The 21897-nt window shown below is 33.1% G+C and overlaps 2 protein-coding genes across 8 annotated transcripts in view; one reads left to right on the top strand and one right to left on the bottom strand.

Moving 5' to 3' along the window:
• The first annotated feature begins 799 nt into the window (after positions 1 to 799).
• LOC113518268 (patj homolog) lies at positions 800 to 12507 on the top strand. Of its 3 annotated transcripts, none has more exons than XM_031913323.2 (17): positions 800 to 1062; positions 1137 to 1293; positions 1857 to 2029; positions 3062 to 3191; positions 3545 to 3657; positions 4334 to 4488; positions 5338 to 5486; positions 5821 to 5898; positions 6190 to 6391; positions 6748 to 6915; positions 7215 to 7369; positions 7659 to 7844; positions 8217 to 8365; positions 8700 to 8835; positions 9496 to 9662; positions 10526 to 10710; positions 12309 to 12507. In XM_031913323.2, the coding sequence occupies exons 1-16, from the start codon at positions 973 to 975 to the stop codon at positions 10691 to 10693; spliced, it is 2376 nt and encodes a 791-aa protein (XP_031769183.1). In that variant the 5' UTR covers positions 800 to 972; the 3' UTR covers positions 10694 to 10710; positions 12309 to 12507. The 3 variants fall into 3 exon arrangements, with proteins under 3 accessions (XP_031769183.1, XP_026758907.1, XP_026758906.1); XM_026903106.3 differs by having other exon boundaries at positions 801 to 1062; positions 10526 to 10720; XM_026903105.3 differs by lacking the exon at positions 12309 to 12507 and having other exon boundaries at positions 801 to 1062; positions 10526 to 12132.
• Positions 12508 to 12654: 147 nt separating this feature from the next.
• Positions 12655 to 21897, bottom strand: part of LOC113518256 (long-chain-fatty-acid--CoA ligase ACSBG2) — a 30712-nt gene continuing 21469 nt past the window's right edge. For 4 of the 5 annotated variants that reach the window (XM_031913324.2, XM_031913328.2, XM_031913327.2 and 1 more), the window contains 11 exons: positions 21595 to 21696; positions 20778 to 20924; positions 20299 to 20408; positions 19312 to 19452; positions 18294 to 18359; positions 16777 to 16995; positions 15721 to 15955; positions 14184 to 14324; positions 13528 to 13653; positions 13242 to 13362; positions 12655 to 12883 (listed from right to left, as the gene is read on the bottom strand). In XM_031913324.2, the coding sequence (XP_031769184.1) occupies positions 12807 to 12883; positions 13242 to 13362; positions 13528 to 13653; positions 14184 to 14324; positions 15721 to 15955; positions 16777 to 16995; positions 18294 to 18359; positions 19312 to 19452; positions 20299 to 20408; positions 20778 to 20924; positions 21595 to 21696 (1485 nt within the window). In that variant the 3' untranslated portion in view covers positions 12655 to 12806. The remainder of the gene's footprint in view (positions 12884 to 13241; positions 13363 to 13527; positions 13654 to 14183; positions 14325 to 15720; positions 15956 to 16776; positions 16996 to 18293; positions 18360 to 19311; positions 19453 to 20298; positions 20409 to 20777; positions 20925 to 21594; positions 21697 to 21897) is intronic. The other variant, XM_031913326.2, reaches the window with a different exon arrangement.

Raw genomic sequence — 21897 nt, 5'->3', positions numbered from 1 at the left:
TCAAAAATCAAATAGGTGATGTAGTGATTGGGCTGTATTTGAATTACACCATGTGTATGATGGGGAAGCGATCATGCTCATTCGGTGCAGGTGTTCGTTGAAATATCCGTGGCCGATTCGTAGTCTATAAATATTGGTGTAAAATTTTCTGTTTGTGTCCTTTCCTTTGCAGAACTACGGTTTTCCAATACACCAATTAATTTCGCGGACCATTTGCCTTTAGTCTGTAATATTTGAAATATAGAACTTATGTTCTAACACTAAGAACAAGGAATTACATAGAAGAACTGATAAAATAAAAACTGTAAATCATATGATTGTCTCTTTTCTTCTTATGCAAATATAATTAGTAAAAAGAGAAGAAAAGATATACCATCAGTTGCTATTTTTTTCAATTCATACAGGTTAGTGTATAAAAATGTTTGATATGTCAATTATTGTCAAAATTTATTACATTAAAATGACAAATTTTACATTACTAGATTATATATTCGATACAATTTATGTAGAAAGTACACAAGCAGGTTGTATCTAAATTTAGTAGAGTAATACGGCCGTATAACATTTTCTGTAACTGGTAAAAAATGTTAACATGTTCTTGATATAAAGCATTTATAATTTTGTATGGAAACTTAGAGAATATCTATATAATATAAGCAGATGACTAGAATTTGTTAATTTAAAATCGCTAATTTTCGTATCATGTATTTGAAATCGAATGTTTGAATCCTGCTGTAAACATATACTTGAGAATTCGAATCTGTGTAGTAAGTTTAGTATCGATTAACTTGACTCATTCAAACTTGTGGCTTGCTAGTGGCCTGACTCGGCACATCACTATTACAATTGTCTATCTATTTGTTTGTTACAAATATTTTTTGAATTAATTGTTTTACATAGCTATTTACTTATTTTCCTTTTTAATTTTAATTATTAATAAATTCAAAGTTTATTGAAGATTACACACTCACTATGCATCTTGGAGTAAACATATCAAACGCGTTACAACAGCTGGAAAGTGTGAAAGCTGCAGTTGATCAAAGTGATGATCCAAAATTAAAGGTATGACTATTTTCTTCGAGTACTCTTTGTAGGATTGTATATTAAAATATCTAATCTAAATGTTTTTGTGACAGGCTGCAACAAACGATGATTTGAATATACTTATCAATCTTTTGGAAAGTCCCATATTAAAAAGTATTGCTACTCTTCATGACTCTGTGGGAATGCTTGCCACTCAGGTAGCTCATCATCCTTCTATCCTTCCTGGAGACTTTGATATTACGCCAGCTGGTAAGATTATTGCAGTATTAAAAAAAATGATAATTCACCTATTTCAAAAAACATTATGAGTATGGCAGAAGAAGCATGAAAGTAAGATAAATGTCAGAAATGAGAGATCTGAGAAATATATGTGCTATTACATTAAAAGATTGTGTAAGAAACAGTGTAATTAGAGAAAAATGTGGGCTGAATAAATGATATGCTGAAAAAAAGCTAAATTAAAAGTATCTGTGACCAATGAGCATGTATGAAAAGATTAATGTGGAGGAAGAGAATAAAGCCAGTTTGAAACAAACCAATTGTCATTCCATTTTTTTACCTATCTTATGGGGAGACAGGCATAACAGATATGTATGTATAAAGTATCTGGCTTTACATATAAAATATTATATCTTGTCAAATAAAAGATTTCTTCTAACTTCACTGTGTGGATATGAAAAATATACTGAGAATTTAAAAACTTGTTATAGGTTTAACAATAATTGTATATTTAATGAACTACACATTTTTCTTACTATGTAAGTTTAATTTAGCAACCAACAAATCATATTATGTTTTGTTAATTTTAATAGGTGACCTTGCATTGCAATCAAGAAATTTATATGGGACTCATGAAGGTGAAGAAGAACAAAGGGTGCCTCAAGTTTCTCCACCACATAGTTTAGAATTTGGATCTAATTCTGACAATGAAAGAATCCTTGGTCTTGATACTGCTTCTGTTGATTCCAACATGTCCCCTAAACAGGTAAAGATGTTAATGATTTCGTCACTAGTAGTTTATTAACTATGACTAGAACTTAACTTTCTATTTCCTGTGTTTATGTCTAAGTAAATCAGTTTATAAAGTACCAAACTACATATGTACCAAATTTCAATCAAATTTGTTAAGCTATTTAAGTATAATGAATATTATAATTTTATAATATTAGTAAGATAATATCTAATTCAGTAATATTAATATTAAATAAGTATAGATTATGAAGTTAATAAAGCAGTGGGATTCAATAGAATATCTGCTGAAATGCTTAATGAAATGAACTTGGAAAAATAATTGTAAACCTGTTGTTTTATAAATGTTGGCTGTCTTATTGTGTTCCTGGTGACTGGAATAAAGTCACTGTATAAAGGCAGTAGGTCACAGCAGGAGTGTAAAAATTTCTGCAGAAATAGCCTTCGTACTGGAGGCAAATTGTATGCTAGAATTTTGATTAGAAAAGTGGTGAATGAAATAGAAAATAAAATTTCAGATGTACAGGCAGGTTTTCAAAATTGTATAGGATGTACAAACCAAGTTTTTTCCTTAATGTGGGTGTCCCTTATATGGGTGAAAATTTTTTTTTTCTGATATTGAAATGCATACCCCCTTAATTTTTTTAAACTATCTAAACTTAATGAAATACAAAATTTTATCTTTACATGTCAATATTAACCTGTGTCACAGAGCCTTGAAGATTTTAAAAATTGGTGTCTTTAACCCTTATCGTTGTGAATGTGTAATAAAATAAAATTTTTATATTGTGTAAGTATCAGTAACGTTTATGAAAAGATTGATGATTGTGAAAGAGGTTTGTTTGAATCAAAGCATTTGGCGTTCTATTGTTTCTGCCTACCTTAATGGAAGAAAGGCGTGACAGATATATATGTATGTATTCTACTTACTATATATTGTTGTACAACGAGTTGTTTTATTGAAACATAGCAATGATGTGATGTGTTAGTGGCATTAAGGTATTTTTCTATTTTAAATTTATAATATTAGTAAGTTTTAAATTTCCAGGCCCGTGGAATATTAGAAATGGCTCGTAATGATGATTCACTTCCATCTACATCTCACAATATAGTAGCAGGCGATTGGGCACAGGTTGAAATTATTAACTTGGTCAATGATGGCACTGGACTCGGATTCGGTATAAATTTTATCTTTTTCATACTATTTAATGTGACCTAGTTTAAATAATTTATTGAAATAATTAAAAATAATTTATTGAATTATTTAATGGTAATATTTTAGAGTGCACGCAACTCCAAAAACAAGGCTAAATATTTCAATACAATTTCGCATCTAATAGACACCCACTATTAATATGTCACAAATTTGTTAATATTCTATGAATTTTGTTTTTTACTTACTATTGTGATCTCTAATGGGGTAATTAGAGGCATTTGTTGAGCATTACCATTATAAACAATGAAATACTTGTAATTTATGAAGCTAGTGCTTACTAGTTATTTTTCTAATGGGTACAATTTTTTTTTTCAGGAATTATTGGTGCTAGAACTAGTGGTGTCATAGTAAAAACTATTCTAGCTGGTGGTGTAGCTGATCGAGATGGGCGTCTTAAGTCTGGTGATCATATTTTACAAATAGGAGATGTGAGTAACAATTCTGAGTAGTCAGTGATCAAATGTAATATTTTTTTATTATAATTGTTACATTAATTCAAACATGTTTATTATAAAAAAAAGTAAATGAATTGTCCTACAGTGCTATGAAAATTAAAATATCAAAGAACTTAAGCTGTCATCTGACCTGGGCCAGTGCATATTGTATTTATGTGTGTTTGTATCAAAGATTAAAAAACGATAAAAAATTTGGCACGTGGTATGGAAGACTCGAATTTTTTTTCGATTCATGTTTTTCTTTCGAGAAAATGTAATTTGACTGGCACTCTACCAGAGGGAGATTGTACAAAGGGAGTTTGCTTGGATACCTTGAAAGCAGTTGTGTTTGCAGGGCTGTATTTCGGTTTGAAGGGCAGTGAATTTACAGGGTACAGAAATATAATAATATAATAATAATGGGCGAAACAGTGCATTATATTATGTCTATGGTACTGCTCGTGCCTATAATGCCTATTACCACTTTTCATCAGGTGGACCGTCAGCTTGTTTGCCATTCTAATTTGCATAAAAATAACTACTATTTTAAAAGGATGTTAATAATCGAGAGATTAAAGAAGGAAAAAACATTACACCAATACAAAGTAGCTATTAGTAGTGAGAGGAAGGGTAAGGAATGCGATGATGTGGAGCGTGTGGTTGGTGGCAGGCGCACCTGATGGAGATGGGGTCGGAGCAGGTGGCGGGCGTGCTGCGCGCGTCGGGCTCGCGCGTGCGGCTCGTGGTGGCGCGGCCCGTCGAGCCCGCCGCGCCGCCGCCGCCCGCGCAGCACCACCACGCGCCCGCGCCCGTCGTGCCCGCCAGGTCTGTCATTATTTCTCAAACATGCTTGGAAATGTGACCATTACTTTGACAATCCTCTTAGAGATAAATTAAAATTGCCGTACTGGCCAGATACATGCGGGCAGCGGCCGGCAAGAGTTGTATGACAATCCATATCTATCGTGTTTTGCGGCCAGATAGATTACTATGTAAACTCATATCTGTCCAGTAATTTAAAAATGGAATGACCTTTTACTTCGAAACATGGCTACCGAGGAGGTAATTAATAAAAGGTTTTATTTAAATTTCGAACTGGCTTGCAAATAGAAAGCTGTTTATTGAAAAATAAAAAACAAAGGAACATTATGGCGCGTGAAAAATTATTATTGTTCGTTATTCGTCATTGAATTTAAAAAGTAAAATTGTGATTTCTGCGCATTATTTGAGAAAAGTACTATACAAGCCTTGGCCACAACTAGGCACTGATGGTCTCACGTATGTGTGCCTCGGCTGCACCTCGGCCCACATTTGTACGTTCGTTCATCAATGCCTCAGTTGCTGGCCGCTGCAGTAATGTACTATTTATGACCTGCTTTTTGACCTACTTCGTACGCGGGGATTTCTGATCCTAGCAGTATTGATTTATAAACGAGCATCTTGTTACGTGAAAAAAAAGTTTCCCAGTTCTCCCTCTTCCACGTATTCTAAAAACACACATTGTAATTCTCATAGTGTACTTTCATCCTTCGGGCTCTTGTGGTACGTATCAAACCCAACCATGGAAGCTTTTGGTTTATCAAACAAAAGCTTCCATCGCTTCACAATTGGCAAAAAAAACATGTCATAAGTATTTCTTTTATTAGATATTTAATGTGCCTTGGATATTTTTAGATTGTTATCGGATCCCGAAGCTTTGGACCGGTACCTGCTTGATGCTGGCTTTGAGCAAGTTTTCCACACGCAGCCAACATCGTTGTCGCACACTACGACCGCTTCGAGATTTGTTTTTGACAAATCAATTACACCACCGCCAGATTCTGGTATTGAGATACTGAATGTATTTGTAATTTCTAAAAGACTTCATATTATTCGTTCCTATACAAAATTTTTTTGATGTGTGTATTTACAAGTTGCCCCATAAAAAAATTATCAAAATTACTTCAATAATTTAGTGTTTCAATGAAAATAAGTGGTTTAACCTTATTGAAGTTGTTTTTTTTTTTGTGGAACATAATTATTTATTAATGGAAAGTTGATTTTTCTTACTATAGCATATGGCTGAAATTGGTATGATGGAACCGATTTCAGTGGTGTTTCCTTAAAGTTACATGGCTTGTAGGATTGTAAGGTTTGTAAGTAATTTTTGTGTTTTAGATGCAGAATCACCAGAGGTAGACCGGTTTACTGTCCAACTGAAAAAAGACGAGAATGGCCTTGGTATTACAATAGCAGGTAAATAAATATTTATATATACATTGAAATCTTGTACTGAAAAGACCTTATAATAATAAACACAAATTCTTATGGAGTATTCATTGTAGAAGAGGAGTTCATAGTAGTTATTGTGTGCACACTTGCTTGCACTCTGGACAAATTCAAACATATTAGGTATTTGTTTAATACGCTGGTGGATCCATATACGTAATGCGCCGCCACTCAGGGCCCATACTAACAGTTAAATCCTGACTTACCGCAGCTTTGGGGGCGCATTTCATGAATTATTTGCTTAAATTGAACTTACAGGATACGTTTGCGAGAAAGAAGAGTTGTCTGGCATATTCGTGAAGTCCGTGACACCAGGCAGCGCGGCCGCTCTGAGTGGGAAAGTCCGAGTCAACGACCGCATTGTGGCTGTCGACGGCGTGTCGCTTGCTGGCAAGTCCAACCAGCGCGCTGTTGATGCACTCAAGCAGAGTGGGAGCATTGTCACATTAGAGTTGGAGAGGTAAATTATTTTATATAAAAATAAAAAAGTTATTTTGTATAATATTAGTACACTTTTGTCAACAACTCCATATGCGTGAATTTCAAAAGTAGATAACCAGTTTTAGATGTAATCATAGGTTATATCAGTACTGCAATGTCTGTATTAATATGTAATAAATTGCCTTTGTACAATTTACTACTTACTAATATTTTGTAAAATAAGAAGTAAAAATGTTAAATTATTAAAAGAAATTATTTATAATAATACGTCTATACTAATATTGTAAAGAGGTAAATTTGTGAGTATGGATGTTTAGGGTAATTTCTCATACTACTGATCCGATTTTGAAAAAATAAATAAATGTTTCTACTTAGATATCTGCGTGGGCCAAAGTTTGAGCAGCTACAACAGGCGATTGCTGCGGGCGAGAGCGCGGCGGCAGGCGGCGTGACTACCGTACACAACCCCTTCCTACATATGCACCGGCCCGAGCCGCCACTCACGCCCGACCGCGACATGCAGATGACGCAGCTGCACAACAAGTATGTACCTCTTCAAATATATATATAAAGACAATATATACGTACAAGGTAAAATCGTTAGCATCCCTTTAAGAGAGAATAAGATAACAAAAAATTTTAGTCTCCTATACCAATTATTATTTGGCAATTCAAAGAGGTAATGCCGATAGTATCTTGAATATGCTTCCTCGATATGGTGCGTTGCGAGACTATTTATAATCAGTTGTTAGTGTTATTATTTATAAAATTGAATTAATATTTTTAATAAGTAATAATTTTGACATGAGACTGCATAGTTAAGTAAAGTTACGCATATGCAGTTTGGACGGTGTATCCCCGCCGCGCAGTCCGCCGCCGGCCGCGCCAGCCGCGCCCGCCGCCGCCGCCGCGCCGCCACGACCGCACCCGCCCTTCGAGATGCCGCGCACCAATGAACAGAAGGAAGCTATCAAGCGCAAGTGGCAAGCTATACTTGGTAACTGTTTGTTATCTCAATATGTTCCAAAAATATGGTCCGATGATATTGTGTATCACCATATGTGTGATGTTTATAATGCTGCTAGTACCTACAGATACTATTCATTAGGTGGATCGTCAGTTTTTTCTTAATTGCATGAAAAAATTGCTTGTCATTGCATTTAATATGTAATTGAGTGTGTCATTGGAGGTAAAAATGGTAATGTAATATTTATGTATATGTATTATGTATGTATGTAGTTTTTTTGGCAATATTTTTTTTCTATTCCTATTCTTAATATTTCTAGGCCCGGAAGTGGAGATCGTGGTCGGCGTAGTGGTACGCGGTGGCGGCGGTCTCGGCATCTCGCTCGAGGGGACGGTGGATGTGGAGGGCGGGCGCGAGGTGCGACCCCACCACTACGTTCGTTCCGTGCTGCCGGAGGGACCCGTCGGCCGCGCCGGCGTTCATCGGCCCGGGGATGAGCTGCTTGGTACGGTGCTACGGCATGAATATTTTCAGTTCCCAAGATATTACGTTAACAATCTTAAAATAAAATTCTACTACACTATTACTACTTAATACAGCATGAGTTTCAGTAGACCATGGTTACTTCCCAGTTTTGACATAAAGAAGCAAATGTACCATAAATCAGTATTTGGACTGTGCTTCATTTTTTTCTGTATAATTTTGTTGCATTTGAGTCTATGAAGTTATAACTACAATAGAAAATACTTATTCACAACAGATTTCACAGAATTACAGATTCAAGTAGAAGATAAGTATTTACTTGAACATTGCATAGTGCTTCATTCTTATTATCACGTCATGATTATAAATTGTCTATGTTGGTAATGTCGAGCAGAGGTGAACGGTCACCGGCTGCTGGGCATGAACCATCTGGAGGTGGTGTCGATCCTGAAGGAGCTGTCGAGCGAGGTGTGCATGGTATGCGCCCGCCCGCGGCCACCGCCAGCGCTCGACCTCGCGCCGCCCGCCGCCACCCTCGTCAAGGTATCATTTTTTTTTTAATGGATGATAATGGAATGCCAATCCCACCTGTACTGAGAGTACAGTAGTAGTTGATAGTTTACGCTTATGATCACCAGTGAGGGACGATAGGTGAGGATGAAGCAAGTCACTTGGGCCCATTGTGATGAATTCATCAAAGAATAACCACGATGGTTTTGATATATATATATATCTTTATCTAAGGTAAATCTTTCTAGTTTTTTGACACATAACAGGCTGTAACTGTATCGATCATCGTGTTTATTCCTATTAAATTACAAAATTTTGTACTTGGCCTATCATTTCTGTAAATGCTAATGGCTGTGTTAATTGGCAGGCGAAGTCGGACGGCAGCCTGGCGGGCGCGGGCGCGGAGGAGGGTGGCTCTCTGGCGGCGGCCGGCAAGGTGCGCTCGCGCAGCCTCGAGCCGCTCACCGGCCTCGCCATGTGGTCCTCTGAGCCGCAGATCATTGGCACGTATACTCATAACTACTCCATTTGTTGTTATTATAGCTTCAATTCAGAGTATTTTACAGACAATCTGTTTGGTACTTACCATATACAATACATTAAGGGGTGTCCTGGTATTGCCTACATTGTATTTTATTCTATGCTTGAAAAGAGACACCAATAATTAGTCACTAAGATACAAATTTTGAAGATAAAAAATGTCTCATATTAAAATCTAAAATATATACATAAAAAAATTGAGAATAAAATTGTTGCGAAATCGTGCTTGGAAAAAAGAATAGTTAATATAGGTATAATAAATAGTTCTCCATAATAAAGAAATCAGAATATGGTCCCGTCATATTCATTTCATCACAAGAAACTTGATGTAACTAAAGGAATGAAGTACAATATTATTGGACTTATACTACAATTTAAAGAACCTTTCACTGTAGTCCTATGGATATTTCTAGATAGAGTTATTGTATGGAGCGTGCAACATGAGACTTGCATCATTCTTATTCCTTACATTGTGCTAATATCTTCTTTTTATGAAGGTGTCTCTACTAATATCACTAACCAACAAGTTGTCTACTCGCGTCCAGCAATGAGATGAGATGACATCACATAATTGGCGAGTTATTTTGATGATAATGACCTAAACAAGTCGGTATAATATACAGAATTGGTGAAGGGCGAGCGTGGCCTCGGATTTTCGATCCTGGATTACCAGGATCCACTTCGGCCGGCACACACGCTGGTGGTGATTCGTTCGCTCGTACCCGGCGGCGTTGCACAACAAGATGGCCGCCTTATACCCGGTGATCGACTGTTATTTGTCAATGACCAGGTATTTTAGCCCATCTGTTATTTTTCTTTAATAGTCTATTTATATCTTGGTGTTTTATATTTGTAAAAGTCTAAAGTATGTACCAATTCATAGGATTACTGTTTTATTTTCTGGTTCGAAATAAATAAATCTACATTTCATCTCCTATGAGGACGTCATAAACCGCATTTGAATGTTTGAGGTCGTATTTAAGCAACATCTTTGATCACCATTTAACACAAACTTGTTTTTGATTCAGCGTCAGTTTATCATTAAGCTAAAACAAATTTTCCTAACTTTTAATTCTTTATGATTTTTTTTTTAATTTGACCTATATGGATTTCCATGTGTCCCCAAATCTTCTAATAGCTAATACGTAGTTTCGTAATAATTTTGATGCTGAGTGACACAGACTTGAAGAGAAAGATTACTTTTAAAATCATAGAAAATCACTCAATGAACTTAAATGTATAAAAAAAATTTCCCCGCCATTTTTTTTCTTTTCTAAATAACTGATAACGTTTTATGTTTTAAAAATAATATCATTCGAAATCCAAACAGTCGCGGTAAGCCTAAAGTGCAAAACTTTTAATGTGTCCAATGTTATAATAACAATTGAATTTAATATTAACGATTCAGTTTGTTGTTACTTGTTATTTTTAATATCTTTTTATAAATAGAATTACATATCACAGATGCGTGTGTCCTCCTTTCTCCCCATTGACATCATGAAGAAATAATGTAGTTAAAAAACTATGTTATCACGTATAATCGAGAATACATATAGCATAATAGCAAATCAGACCAAATCGTTCTCAAACGATGTGATTACTAACAAAGATTTTTATTTATATAGAAATTGACTAATATTTACATATTTATAGAATCTGGAGGACGCGAGTCTAGAGCAAGCGGTGGCGGCGTTGAAGGGTGCTCCACGTGGTGTGGTCCGTATCGGTGTTGCGAAGCCGTTGCCTCTCGCGGACGCGCCGCCACCACTTCCTGCCACCGCACCTCCTACAACTATCGCCGACCATGTACCCGAGTCTTAATCACTTAAAGTCATCAGGTATTTAACGGTTAGTAGCGAAGGTACTGTCACGCCCACAGAAAACGAACACAGATGACTAATATCTCATTCTAATTTCAATTTCTCTTAGTAAATGTCGTAAATCATATTGTGTTAACATATATTTGTTTTTTATATGTGTCACAAATGTATAGAATAATATTACACTTAATCTTTTATTCCAAAAATTATCAAACTTCTTCTGAACTTATTTTTAGTTATTAGTGTTTTAGCTTTTGCGCTGAATTTTCAATTTAAAATGAAAAAAAAAAAAACTAATTGTTAAAAAAGGTATATAGTGTAAATACATTTTATCATGTCATTACGAAGGTCGTCGTAATTTGTTTTCATAAGTATAATTTCGATTTATTGTCATAAGAGGCGACGTGTAATTGTATTGTTAAGGCCTCAATTAATATGGGTGTGGTAGACTTGAGATATTTTTTTTCGTATTTGTCATCAAAAATTACATGTATATATCAAAGGTAAATGTATTGATGGCGTTGACTGATTTTACATAATCGTAATATATATTCAATTATTATAAAACATGAGGCACATTTTCTTATAAATAAATATGATATACAATCAGTAAAAACATACCTACGTACCATTACTGATAATTTTATGAAAAATTAGGTCAAATAAATAGTTTATCTATGATAGTCGTTATATTTATAGAATAAATTTTAAATTACATAAATATATTGAATGAATTTTTTTATTCGTTATTTTATTAAAGCCATTATGATAACCAATGAACGACAATAATTCCAATATGAACATTCCATTTAGATATGTCACAAATTTTTATTATAAATACTTTATACTAAAAAATGTTTAGTTCATGTATTCAATCCAATCAATTTTAATGTTTAAAACTGTATTTTCGTTAGTTCTTTATCTTTTTGCAAAAAAATATTGTTTTAGTGTTATGGATCACCAAATTGGCCAGTTTAGAACTATCTTTAACCCCAGATGCTAGTGGTGTTATTGACCTTTCTCTGTGAGTGGATGTGACAATATATTCTGAACCAATTTCCATGTATTTTTTAGAAAATTAATTTCATTTGGATCATATTAGAGGGCAATTGGTTTGACTGTTACTAGATAATGCATTGATATTTAATAATATTTCAATAATATTTATGTTTATCAATATAATTATTAGATATTATCAGAGTTTCTTGAATGTTATTAGGAAACGTGTCAGATGCGTGTATTGATATGTATATATGATAGTATAGGCACACTAAATCAATTTCTACAATTATGATATGTCGATAATATATAGTAGTAAGCTTAATTAGTAACAAGCAAATAAAAAGTTTAGATAAGTCGGCAGAAATTTGTTTTTGTCGTAAGATAATATCGATGTTTTTGGATTATCGTTTTCCAACATAATTTTAACTAAAACTGTAATTTTTTCCAAAGAGAACAGTTGAAATATAAAAATAATTTATGAATCTTTCAAATTATGATTACGAAACCGTGTGTTTTGTATAAGAGTTAAAATATATTTTCTATTATTATTTTCATGATCAATATCATGAATACTTTCTGGTTTTGGTTTATTATAACCGTTCCATTATACGCAGCATACTAAACGGACGACGCACCCGTTCTCTGCCCACCGTGAGAGGGACCTGGCGTGAAGATACTGGTAGAGATCGGTACATATAATATAAATACTCTATTTATGTTTTTTCACTTGACACTTTTTAATATTAAAAGTCCATAAATGACAAGTATAATTTACCGATAAAGTATTTCTATTACCTGATTAATTGTTAGATAATACAATATTTATACAAGTTTTAAATTTATACATAGATGATGTATTTTAAAGAAATATCATAATTTACTATTGCAATTGAATTTACTATTGTTAAGTAAAATAAAAAATATAAATAAATAATTTGGGTTTTAATTAAATAAACAAGATAATTTAAAAATTATTTAATTTTTTTCTGTAACAAAAATATAATCTATGTACCCCTACATTAATATGAATCACATTAAGTCCCTAATTGAGCAACACATTATTATCATAATAAAATAATTTACACTCCTTTCCCTACATTCTAGAATTTACTTCATTCTTTATAAAATCCTTCTATAATATCTTTGTATTTCTCATAAACCACATTTCTCTTAATTTTAAGTGTTGGTCCTGTAAGAAAAAGAAGGATCATTTTAGTAAACATTACAAAATATATGTCAGGAAATATTATCTGAGATTTATATTAATTCTAAAAGTTGAATTTGTGACATTGAAATAGCAACCTTATACAGAAATATAGAAGGTTGTTATTTCAGTGTCACAAATTACTAAAATACCAATAGGGTCGAATTTTCATTGATTACAAATAAGTATAAAGTTATATTAATGTTGCGGTGGGTATTTATGGCAGCTTGTCAAAATATAATACCTTTTTATCCAGAAAAATGTATCATTATCAAGTGAAAGTACAAAAAAAAAAATGTAGATGCAACTTTTATCATTAAACGTTATATAGTTTCAATTATACCTAATTCTCCCGAAGCTAACGAGAAATCAGCGGGCAGGATAGCGACCTTCTGTATTTTCTGTGCATTAGAAATGGCGTGTTTATTTGCTCGCTTGATGCCATCTTCGATTGCTTTTTGTACCTGTAGAAAAAAAAGTAAAATCATAATGCATACTTTTTTTTTTAATATTTACAAATGTCACAATAAAGGAACGTCTATTTTTTTAGTAGTAGTAGTATTATTATTATTAGTATTATATTATAGTATTATTATTTTGCGTTAAATAATATAAATAACAATACTCACTACTGGATCCTTAGAGTTATAAATTTCACTAATTGTGGTCGCTTTGCTACCTAGACTGGCCACCCATCTCTTAGTTTCACTTTCTAACTCGTCCAGTGCTGCACCTGTTTCCGTGTTAATTTTAGCCTGAAATGTTAAGGGTTACGTTTACATATACAATGGTTAAATCCGACTAGGAGAAGAATACACGAAAAAAGAAAGAAAATGTAATATCTATGAACATTTAATATATTCGAAGTGAAATCGAAATATATACCATAACTAAAACATACAAATTCATTTTAACTATTACACTATTTTGTCACTTTCTATCAAACGGGATAATTAGTAGAAAAGAAAAACAATATAGTTTAATAGCTAAAATTATGAGAATTTGATGTTTTTGTGAATAAGGGGCTAGGAATTTAACCATGTAGTAAAATTATAGGTATCTATTTATTAGGGCAGAAACTTTTTAAAACAAAAATTTTAAAATGACTGTATTGTATTTGTACCATATTTTATTATTTATCAACCGATAGGAAAATTGAATTTGACTGTTAAACCTCCTTTAAAAGGATGCTAATGATTTCGATTTCACTCTTTATACCTCCAAGGTCACGCCTAGACTCTGATATAGGTGTGCAGAAACCTGCAAATACTAAAATCGAATTTACCTTAAGCGTGACTATCATGGAGAGGAACTTGCGTTTATCGCCGATAAGCACCGCATACCCAAGATGGGGTAACTCCGCCTGAACTAACTGCTCGATGGGCACTGGAGCAACGTTCTCACCGCCCGCTGTTATTAGCAGCTCCTGTAGAAGACGCCAATAATTGAAGAGTTTGTTTGTTCTATAAATAACATGTACTTTATGATCCACAAAAAAATACAGGGACTTTGATCGTAACAAACCAATAAGAATGAATCAATATGAATGAACCAATAATAATGAATGAATGGCAAAAAAATCATGAATCCATAAAATTTACAGACGAATTAAAACTTCCTATTTTAGAAGCTGCTTAAAAACTAATTCAAATTTTGAATAAACTAGTATAGGACCAACATGAAAATAAATGATTTCCGATAAAAGAATACGTAATAAAAATCCGTTCAAAATTGGAGCACATATAGAATAACATGATATAAACAAAAAAAATATAGTCAAATATGGATGCTTCTTTTTAAAGTCGGTTGGAAATATAAAGAACATACTTCTTTTTTTAATGTATGAATGTTTTTACTTTATTTGCATTATACAATATAGGGAATAAGTAAGACAATTCATAAATGTAACTATACAGTGACTAGGTACTAGCCGTCATCTACCACTTTTATAGGCAGATGTGTGGTACTGACTGTTTATATGACAATATAATAAAATTAACTAAAATAGAATAAATATTTTGAAAAGCATTTAATGTAAAAGTTTCTCGTCTATATAAATAAAAGTCAAATACCAAATGTATGTAAGCGCATGACTTCAGTACGGCTGCGGTTGTTAGGAAAAAGTTTGAAAGAAAATTATTTAGAAATCGTACAGAAAAGTTACAATATTGGGTAAAGTTTCCATATAAAAATGGGGGAGTACTATAAAGGGAAGAGTTGGTCTCATTCTCTTCATTAGTGCATCTGTATAAAGCCGAGGCAGTCAGCTAGTTTATAATATCACGTTTTAATTAGCAGTGGAGGAGATAAGGTAATAGGTATTTAAAATGTTATCAGATATTAAATTAATTACGACGATATGACATCTTATCTTTCGCTACTCAATAAATGTTATGTAATATAGGTATTTGGGGGGACAGGGATTGTTAGTAGTGACATCCAACAGGCTCTTTACTAGCAATATATCTTAACAGGTCGATCTCCACGCGGTTCCCCCTGGAAACCATCGTGGTTAATTTTTGATGAATTCATCACGATGAGCTAACTGACCTACATTTTTATTCTCACCTATCATCCCTCACTGGTGGCCCGCCAGCGTATACCGTTAGCGCAGCTGGGGTGACCATTCCATTATCATCCATTAAAAAAAAGCATATATGTAAGGACGTGATTCTACGTATTAACATTTCTATGTAGTATCTATGAAATTTCTTGTATATAAGGTAGATATCCAAGAAATATCTTTTCGTTTATTGGCTTATGTGTGTTCACGGTAATATACACTTGTTTAAATTCGTGTTAATATAAGCAACGAATCTTACTTTGATTCTGCCAGTGATGTACAATAAGTTATGACTGTCGAGCCTGCCAATATCGCCGGAGTGCAGCCAGCCGTCTGAGTCCAGTGCGTCATTAGTTTTCTCTACTTCGTTAAGGTAGCCCATGAGGACGTGGCGACCGTTCATCATGATTTCCCCGGGTCCATTAGGGCTTGGTGAACCTCCAAATTTAGTTTCTGCCCCACCTAGTACCTCCCCACTTGAATCTAATTTGAATCTGAAACAAGTGGACGTTATAACTTTCAAAAACTCTTTCTGATGTCTCTTTCAGGACTTCATCTCTAAAAGTCTCACCAACCTACCTCTAAAATTAAATTTTAAACTTATGGTGGAACAAAATTAATATTTTTTTTTTATTTTACTTATTGGATAATACAGGTAATTATAAATACTAATGCATATAATGCCCTATAAACGTCACGCACATTGTGGATTGTGAGTTTCTGGTAGAAATCTTAGAGACTTACCATCAGTTATACTATCAGCTTGCTGTTTTAATTCGCATAAAAACAATGTACTGTATCCGTACTCATAAATATGAAAGTGGGTTTGTTTTTTGTTGCGTTTGAGTGTCATAATGGCTAGACCAATTATCGTGAAATTTGATAGACACGTATTATTTGTGTAGAAGAAAACAATTTTTTATGCAATTTAGAATGGCAAACAAGATGACGGCCCACCTGATGAAAAGTGGTAACCATCGCCTATAGACATGAACAGTACCATGGACATGCGTTGCCATTCCTGAGGACTTAGGTGTTATTTCTCTGTACCCTGTAAATTCACTGCCATATCCCATCCTTAAAACCAAAACATAGCCATGCAAACACAACTGCTTCACGGTAGAAACACAAATAGAACAGAGGTGCCCAAGCAAACGACTTTTGTACAAAGTCTCCCTCTGGTATGGTATATATATGATATATAGTATATAGGCTACTATTTATCCCGTTCAATCATTATATCTCGGTCACGCAGAGGAAGTCGCGAGTAAAAATTAGTGTACAATAGATATAAAATATATGTACATATCTTTACCTGGGATAGATGCTAAGTGTGTGCGCGCCAGCGAGTTCACTCATTCCAAAAGCCTCCATAATTGGTATGTCTAGTGAGAGGAAAAACTTCTTGATATCTGGCGACAGCGGGGCCGCTGATGTTACGAATGTCGTGCACTTATCCAAGCCCAGGGTATAATGTACTTTGTTAAACACCAGTGACTTCGCCATTTTGTATCCGAACGATGTGCCTTGTTGCCTGTCGTATGAATTGTTATAGATAAGTAATTTGTGATGGCAGTTTGTTCAAAAGTTACGTTAAATGCTCAGATAACAACTGAAAAAATATTTATATGGAAAAGGTATCAGCGACACACATAGATATATTTATTTCGCCACATCGGCAAAAAATTTTAAAGGTACGATCAATAACGAAACAATAAGAAAAACAAGATGGCTAGTGTTTGTTATATGCATGGAAGTGTATGTAAGTAGATGGTACTAATTTAGCGCCATTTCCAGCTTTTATTTTTGGTGCACCAGTAACATTAAGTACGTAATCATATCTAATTTTTCTTCTATTATAATATCACTGAGCGATAGTTGATTTTTAAACAACCGTTTACAGAATTTTGCGTTTGAGACTCTATTCGTGATGGAAATTTTTGTATTTTCCCATGTATTAAGACATTTTCTTGCCTTAAAAAGTAATTTCAATGTTGAATCTAGTAGGCGTACTAAATTATCACCATAGAAAAAATTATCCAAATATGTTCAGCAGTTTTTATATGATGCATGCAGAGTTTAGTTACAGTTTTATTATAATAAAGAATGTCGAAACTTTTATATTGATTTCTTAACGAAATGGATGTTTTAAGTAGACAATCGATCACACTAATGTAGACATATATTAAGCTTTGGAACATAAGATTTATCAAAGATAATTACATACAGATTATGTAGAAGATTGATGGAGTGTTTATTATCAAGTGCATTAAAAAATCAACTTCTTATATTCATTACATAAGTTTTAATTTTAAAATTATGTAGACATATTATTAAGCAATGGACAATGAATAGCTGGATTTATGTGTATCAGTTTTCCTTACATATCTACTATGTATGTACAGATATTGCCTAGTTACAATTTTATATGATAACTTCGATCATAGTGGTCGATATTTCTAAACAGAAATAGATCTCGATAAATATATGAAGATAAACCATAGTAAGCTAATCCTTCCGATAATAATCTAGATGTTTTATTATGTTAGGTATATTTTAGTAGATAAGTATAATTGACTTACGAAACTCAAGAAGTTATGAGCATATGGATAATATTATCCTTCTTCTATCTAATCTATATAGATTACATGTGAATACTGAGTACATAGGTAATTTTTACGGCATGCACTCATACTAAAATATCATTATCAGGTATCTACTACTAATAGGGATTTGCCTAATTACACACAAACTAGGTACAGTACATTTTTCATGCAGTCAAAATAGAAACAAAATACTATTTAACTACGCATTCAAGTTCACGTGACGTACCAGTACTGTAACATTTCGAGGGTGGAGAAGTCTATAGGAAGACCCCGCATATCGGCTGTAAGGCAACTGACGCACAAAAGTTTTATTAGACCTACTTCTAGATAATTACATATAGAATAAATGGAAAAATACAGGTTGAAATTTAAATCTTAGTTGTTCTTTTATGTGATTGTTATGTTTTTCCACTTATATCTAAGTGGAAAAATGTTATTTTCATGGGAACATGAAATACAAAATTAAAAGAAATGTTTTTTGAGCCTTTCATATTAACATGAAGTTATAGCAGATTGAATGTTTGGTCATTTTTTAATTTCTGATTTACGAATTTAGAACTTCCCATAGTAACATAAAAGTGTTGTTTTGGAAGCATATTTATGTTTGGAAGAACTATTTAGTGGTGTATATGAAAATCTCATAAACTTTTACGACTTTTAAACTCTTGTTTCATTGGAAAAAATTTTGTTTATCACTGGTAGAATACGCCCTTAAAAGGATGCATAGTAGATAGGATTAATAGTTACAATTTCACTCTGTGTTATATAAGTATACCTACTGTATTTTGGCCGTTCAGATATTAACAATACAATTATACCTGTATTTTTTAGCAAGTGAACAAAAATTTGTCAAGTGTAAATAGCGTAACTACAACGAGCGTGCCGTTTGTGTTTCATGTATGTAAATACCTATTTCCCTAAACTGCATAACATTATTATTTTGATATATATATCATTACTATCATGTTTTGCGTCCATATTAACTTGAAAATAGTTATTTTTGAGTGGAAGTAACATAGATTTCTGTTATTGCAAGTTGATTTTTGATCTCATGTCTAAAAACTATGCAAATTTTAATATATCCTTGACTATAGATAGTTTCTGCGGAAAATATTCTCTACAAAAAAGAACACATATAAATAATATAATATTTCGGTCTTATATTTTGAATACAGATTAATTATTCATTATAAGATGATTTAGACCATGATCAAACTTTATTTAATGTCCAGGAGTAAACTCACCCATCAATCCTAGCAAGATGGTGCTTGAGACCTTTATCTTTTGCCCAGTTTGCAATGTATCTGGTGAAGAAACCACTCGAAGCGCCAACTGCTACTATCTTCTCGTGCATCTTCTCCCATACTCTAGGTACAGCCAGAAATCTATTGATAAAGATATAAATAAAGGTTGTTATAATAAAATTGTATATTAGTAAACGAATAATTAGCATAATTTAAGAAAAAGTATTATATTAGTAAAACTAAATATATATAGTTTGGAAGTATTTGTCGGAGTCATATAAGTAAGTACATATTAGATACCTATTAATAAACAAATCATATTGTATAACATAAACCCAGAAAGTATTCCATACCTATTGAACTTGCGGAAAATGCTCAGTTGTCGTCAATAATATTCAGATAACAATGAGTTAAACTAACATTATAAAATACTCAGAGGTATACGGATGTAGCTTCGGATGTAGGTATTTAAGCAGTGAATTGTATTTTTAAGCGACTTTAAGGAGAAGGTGATAACCTTCTCCTTTGTTTTGTCTATATTTTTAACTTAAAAAAAAGAAGGTTCTTAATTCGGTTATATTTTTTTCTATGTTTATTACCTCAGAGCTCTGTCAGATCTAAACCGATTTGGAAAATTATTTTTTACTCACATATTGGTAACAAAAAAATCATTAAAATAACTGGTCTTGTCACAATTGAAGTTTTTTTTTTTGTGGAATACAATCCTTAATTATTTTATTTATGTTACGTGATATTTTCACCAATTTGAACTGTACCTCATAATTATTTTTGTTTCAATTACGTTTACACCCGTATTGGTCGCATACCTATTAATTTTGCCCCACTTAAAAAAAAAATATTACATAAATGAAATTAAGTTGGTATCGAATTTATTATCACATATCTAAAAAAGGTAAAATTTTAAAAATTTTGATTACAAAGGTAGTCTTACAGACCTCAACAATAATTACCCTGAAAAAAACTTACCTAGTAGGTCTAATTTCTTTCAGCGTTTCGACTAGACTGCCTTTCAGTGCGTCAGGTTGAGCGAAAAATACAGTAACGCCGTGCATTAATGTGGTGTAAATGTCCACTACCTGTTAACGAAAATTTCTATTTAGACTGTCTACTACCTGTTAACGAAAATTTCTAGACTTGCAGAACTAATGACTTGTAGATAGGTCAATGTAGGTATATAGAAAGATTTAGATGTAAATAATAAAAATCCTGTGTCGTTCTTTGTTCGTCAAATCTTAAAACGGTAACCGATTATTCAAAACTTATTATATTATCATTGATTTTAATGAAATTTTGCAAATGTGTATTATTTGTTCCAACTTAAGAGATAAAATAGTTTTTTTCTCCAATAAGGAAAAATAGACCCATCCGATAGGATGCGGAAGAAAGCAAAACGACGTTTACCGGGTTAGCTAATAATAAAATAAATGGATTGAAGATGAATGTACCTGTGCAGCGACATGACTTAGAGGCAGAAAAGACACTAGTCTCTCGCCGACCTGGAGATCAGCCACGCGCTGACCGATGGAAAAGGCATCCCAGGTTAGGTTGTCATGAGACAGCATCACAGCTTTCGGTGCACCCACTGTTCCTGACTGCAGTTAGAAATTTGTTTACAAACATCATATACCTAGCTACCTAGCATAATCAGTTAAAATACGAGATAGTTTTAATTTTTACTAATATTATAAATGTGAAAGTGTATGTTTGTTTGTTACCTTAGAGCGCCTTAAAGGCTTAACCAATCACTACGAAATTTAGTACACACGTACTATATGAGATGCAAAAGGATATAGGCTACTTTTTATGCCGGTCAGCAAACATATCCTAGTCACGAAGCCGCGGGTAAAAGCTAGTAAAGAATAAATAATTGAGTTACATATCTTTTAGAGAACATATCTAACTCTATTCGTATAGAGATCCTTCTTTCCTTTTCGAACTAACTAGAGGTAGTTAAAATATTGCTTGCATCATTTGAAATACAGCGGCTTTACCCATCTGAATTAATAGGTAGATATATATAGCCAAGTGTTTATATAGTATATAGTCTATATACTAATATTGAATTTGGATTGAGTAATAAATATTTCGACTTCCTCGTAGGATTTCAACTTTCATTAGAATTCCAAATTTTATGCAGTTAGACATGGTGGATTATAATGGTTTGTTTGTTATACATTTGTACATATATAACATATATAATGTTAAATAAATTTTGATTTCAACTATACAGTAGCAAGGCATTCTATCAAATATGTTCCTTACCGTATATACCAAGGTGCAGCATTCATTCACAGCCATTTCTTTCAGTATTGAATCCAATTGTGTATCATTTTCTTTCTGACCGATCTCTAGAATTTGTTCCCACTATAAAAGAAAAAAAAAAATCAATATTACTATTTTTACTGAATTAGTTATTTGGTCTGCCTAATAGTTACTGTTTTTTATTATTTTATTTTAATGTCATTGGTTACTGTAACCTATGGGGACGAATAGAAACAGAGATTATTTAGGAATAGGAGTAGAAGATAATTTAAGAAAATATTATAGTGGCCTTCATTGAGTTCT

The sequence above is a fragment of the Galleria mellonella genome, unplaced genomic scaffold, assembly GCF_026898425.1.
Source record: "Galleria mellonella isolate WM207_F2 unplaced genomic scaffold, CSIRO_AGI_GalMel_v1 utg132, whole genome shotgun sequence".
Classification (NCBI taxonomy): domain Eukaryota; kingdom Metazoa; phylum Arthropoda; class Insecta; order Lepidoptera; family Pyralidae; genus Galleria; species Galleria mellonella.
The sequence above is the reverse complement of the archived record's forward strand: the minus strand, read 5'-3'. Positions and strand labels throughout refer to the sequence as shown.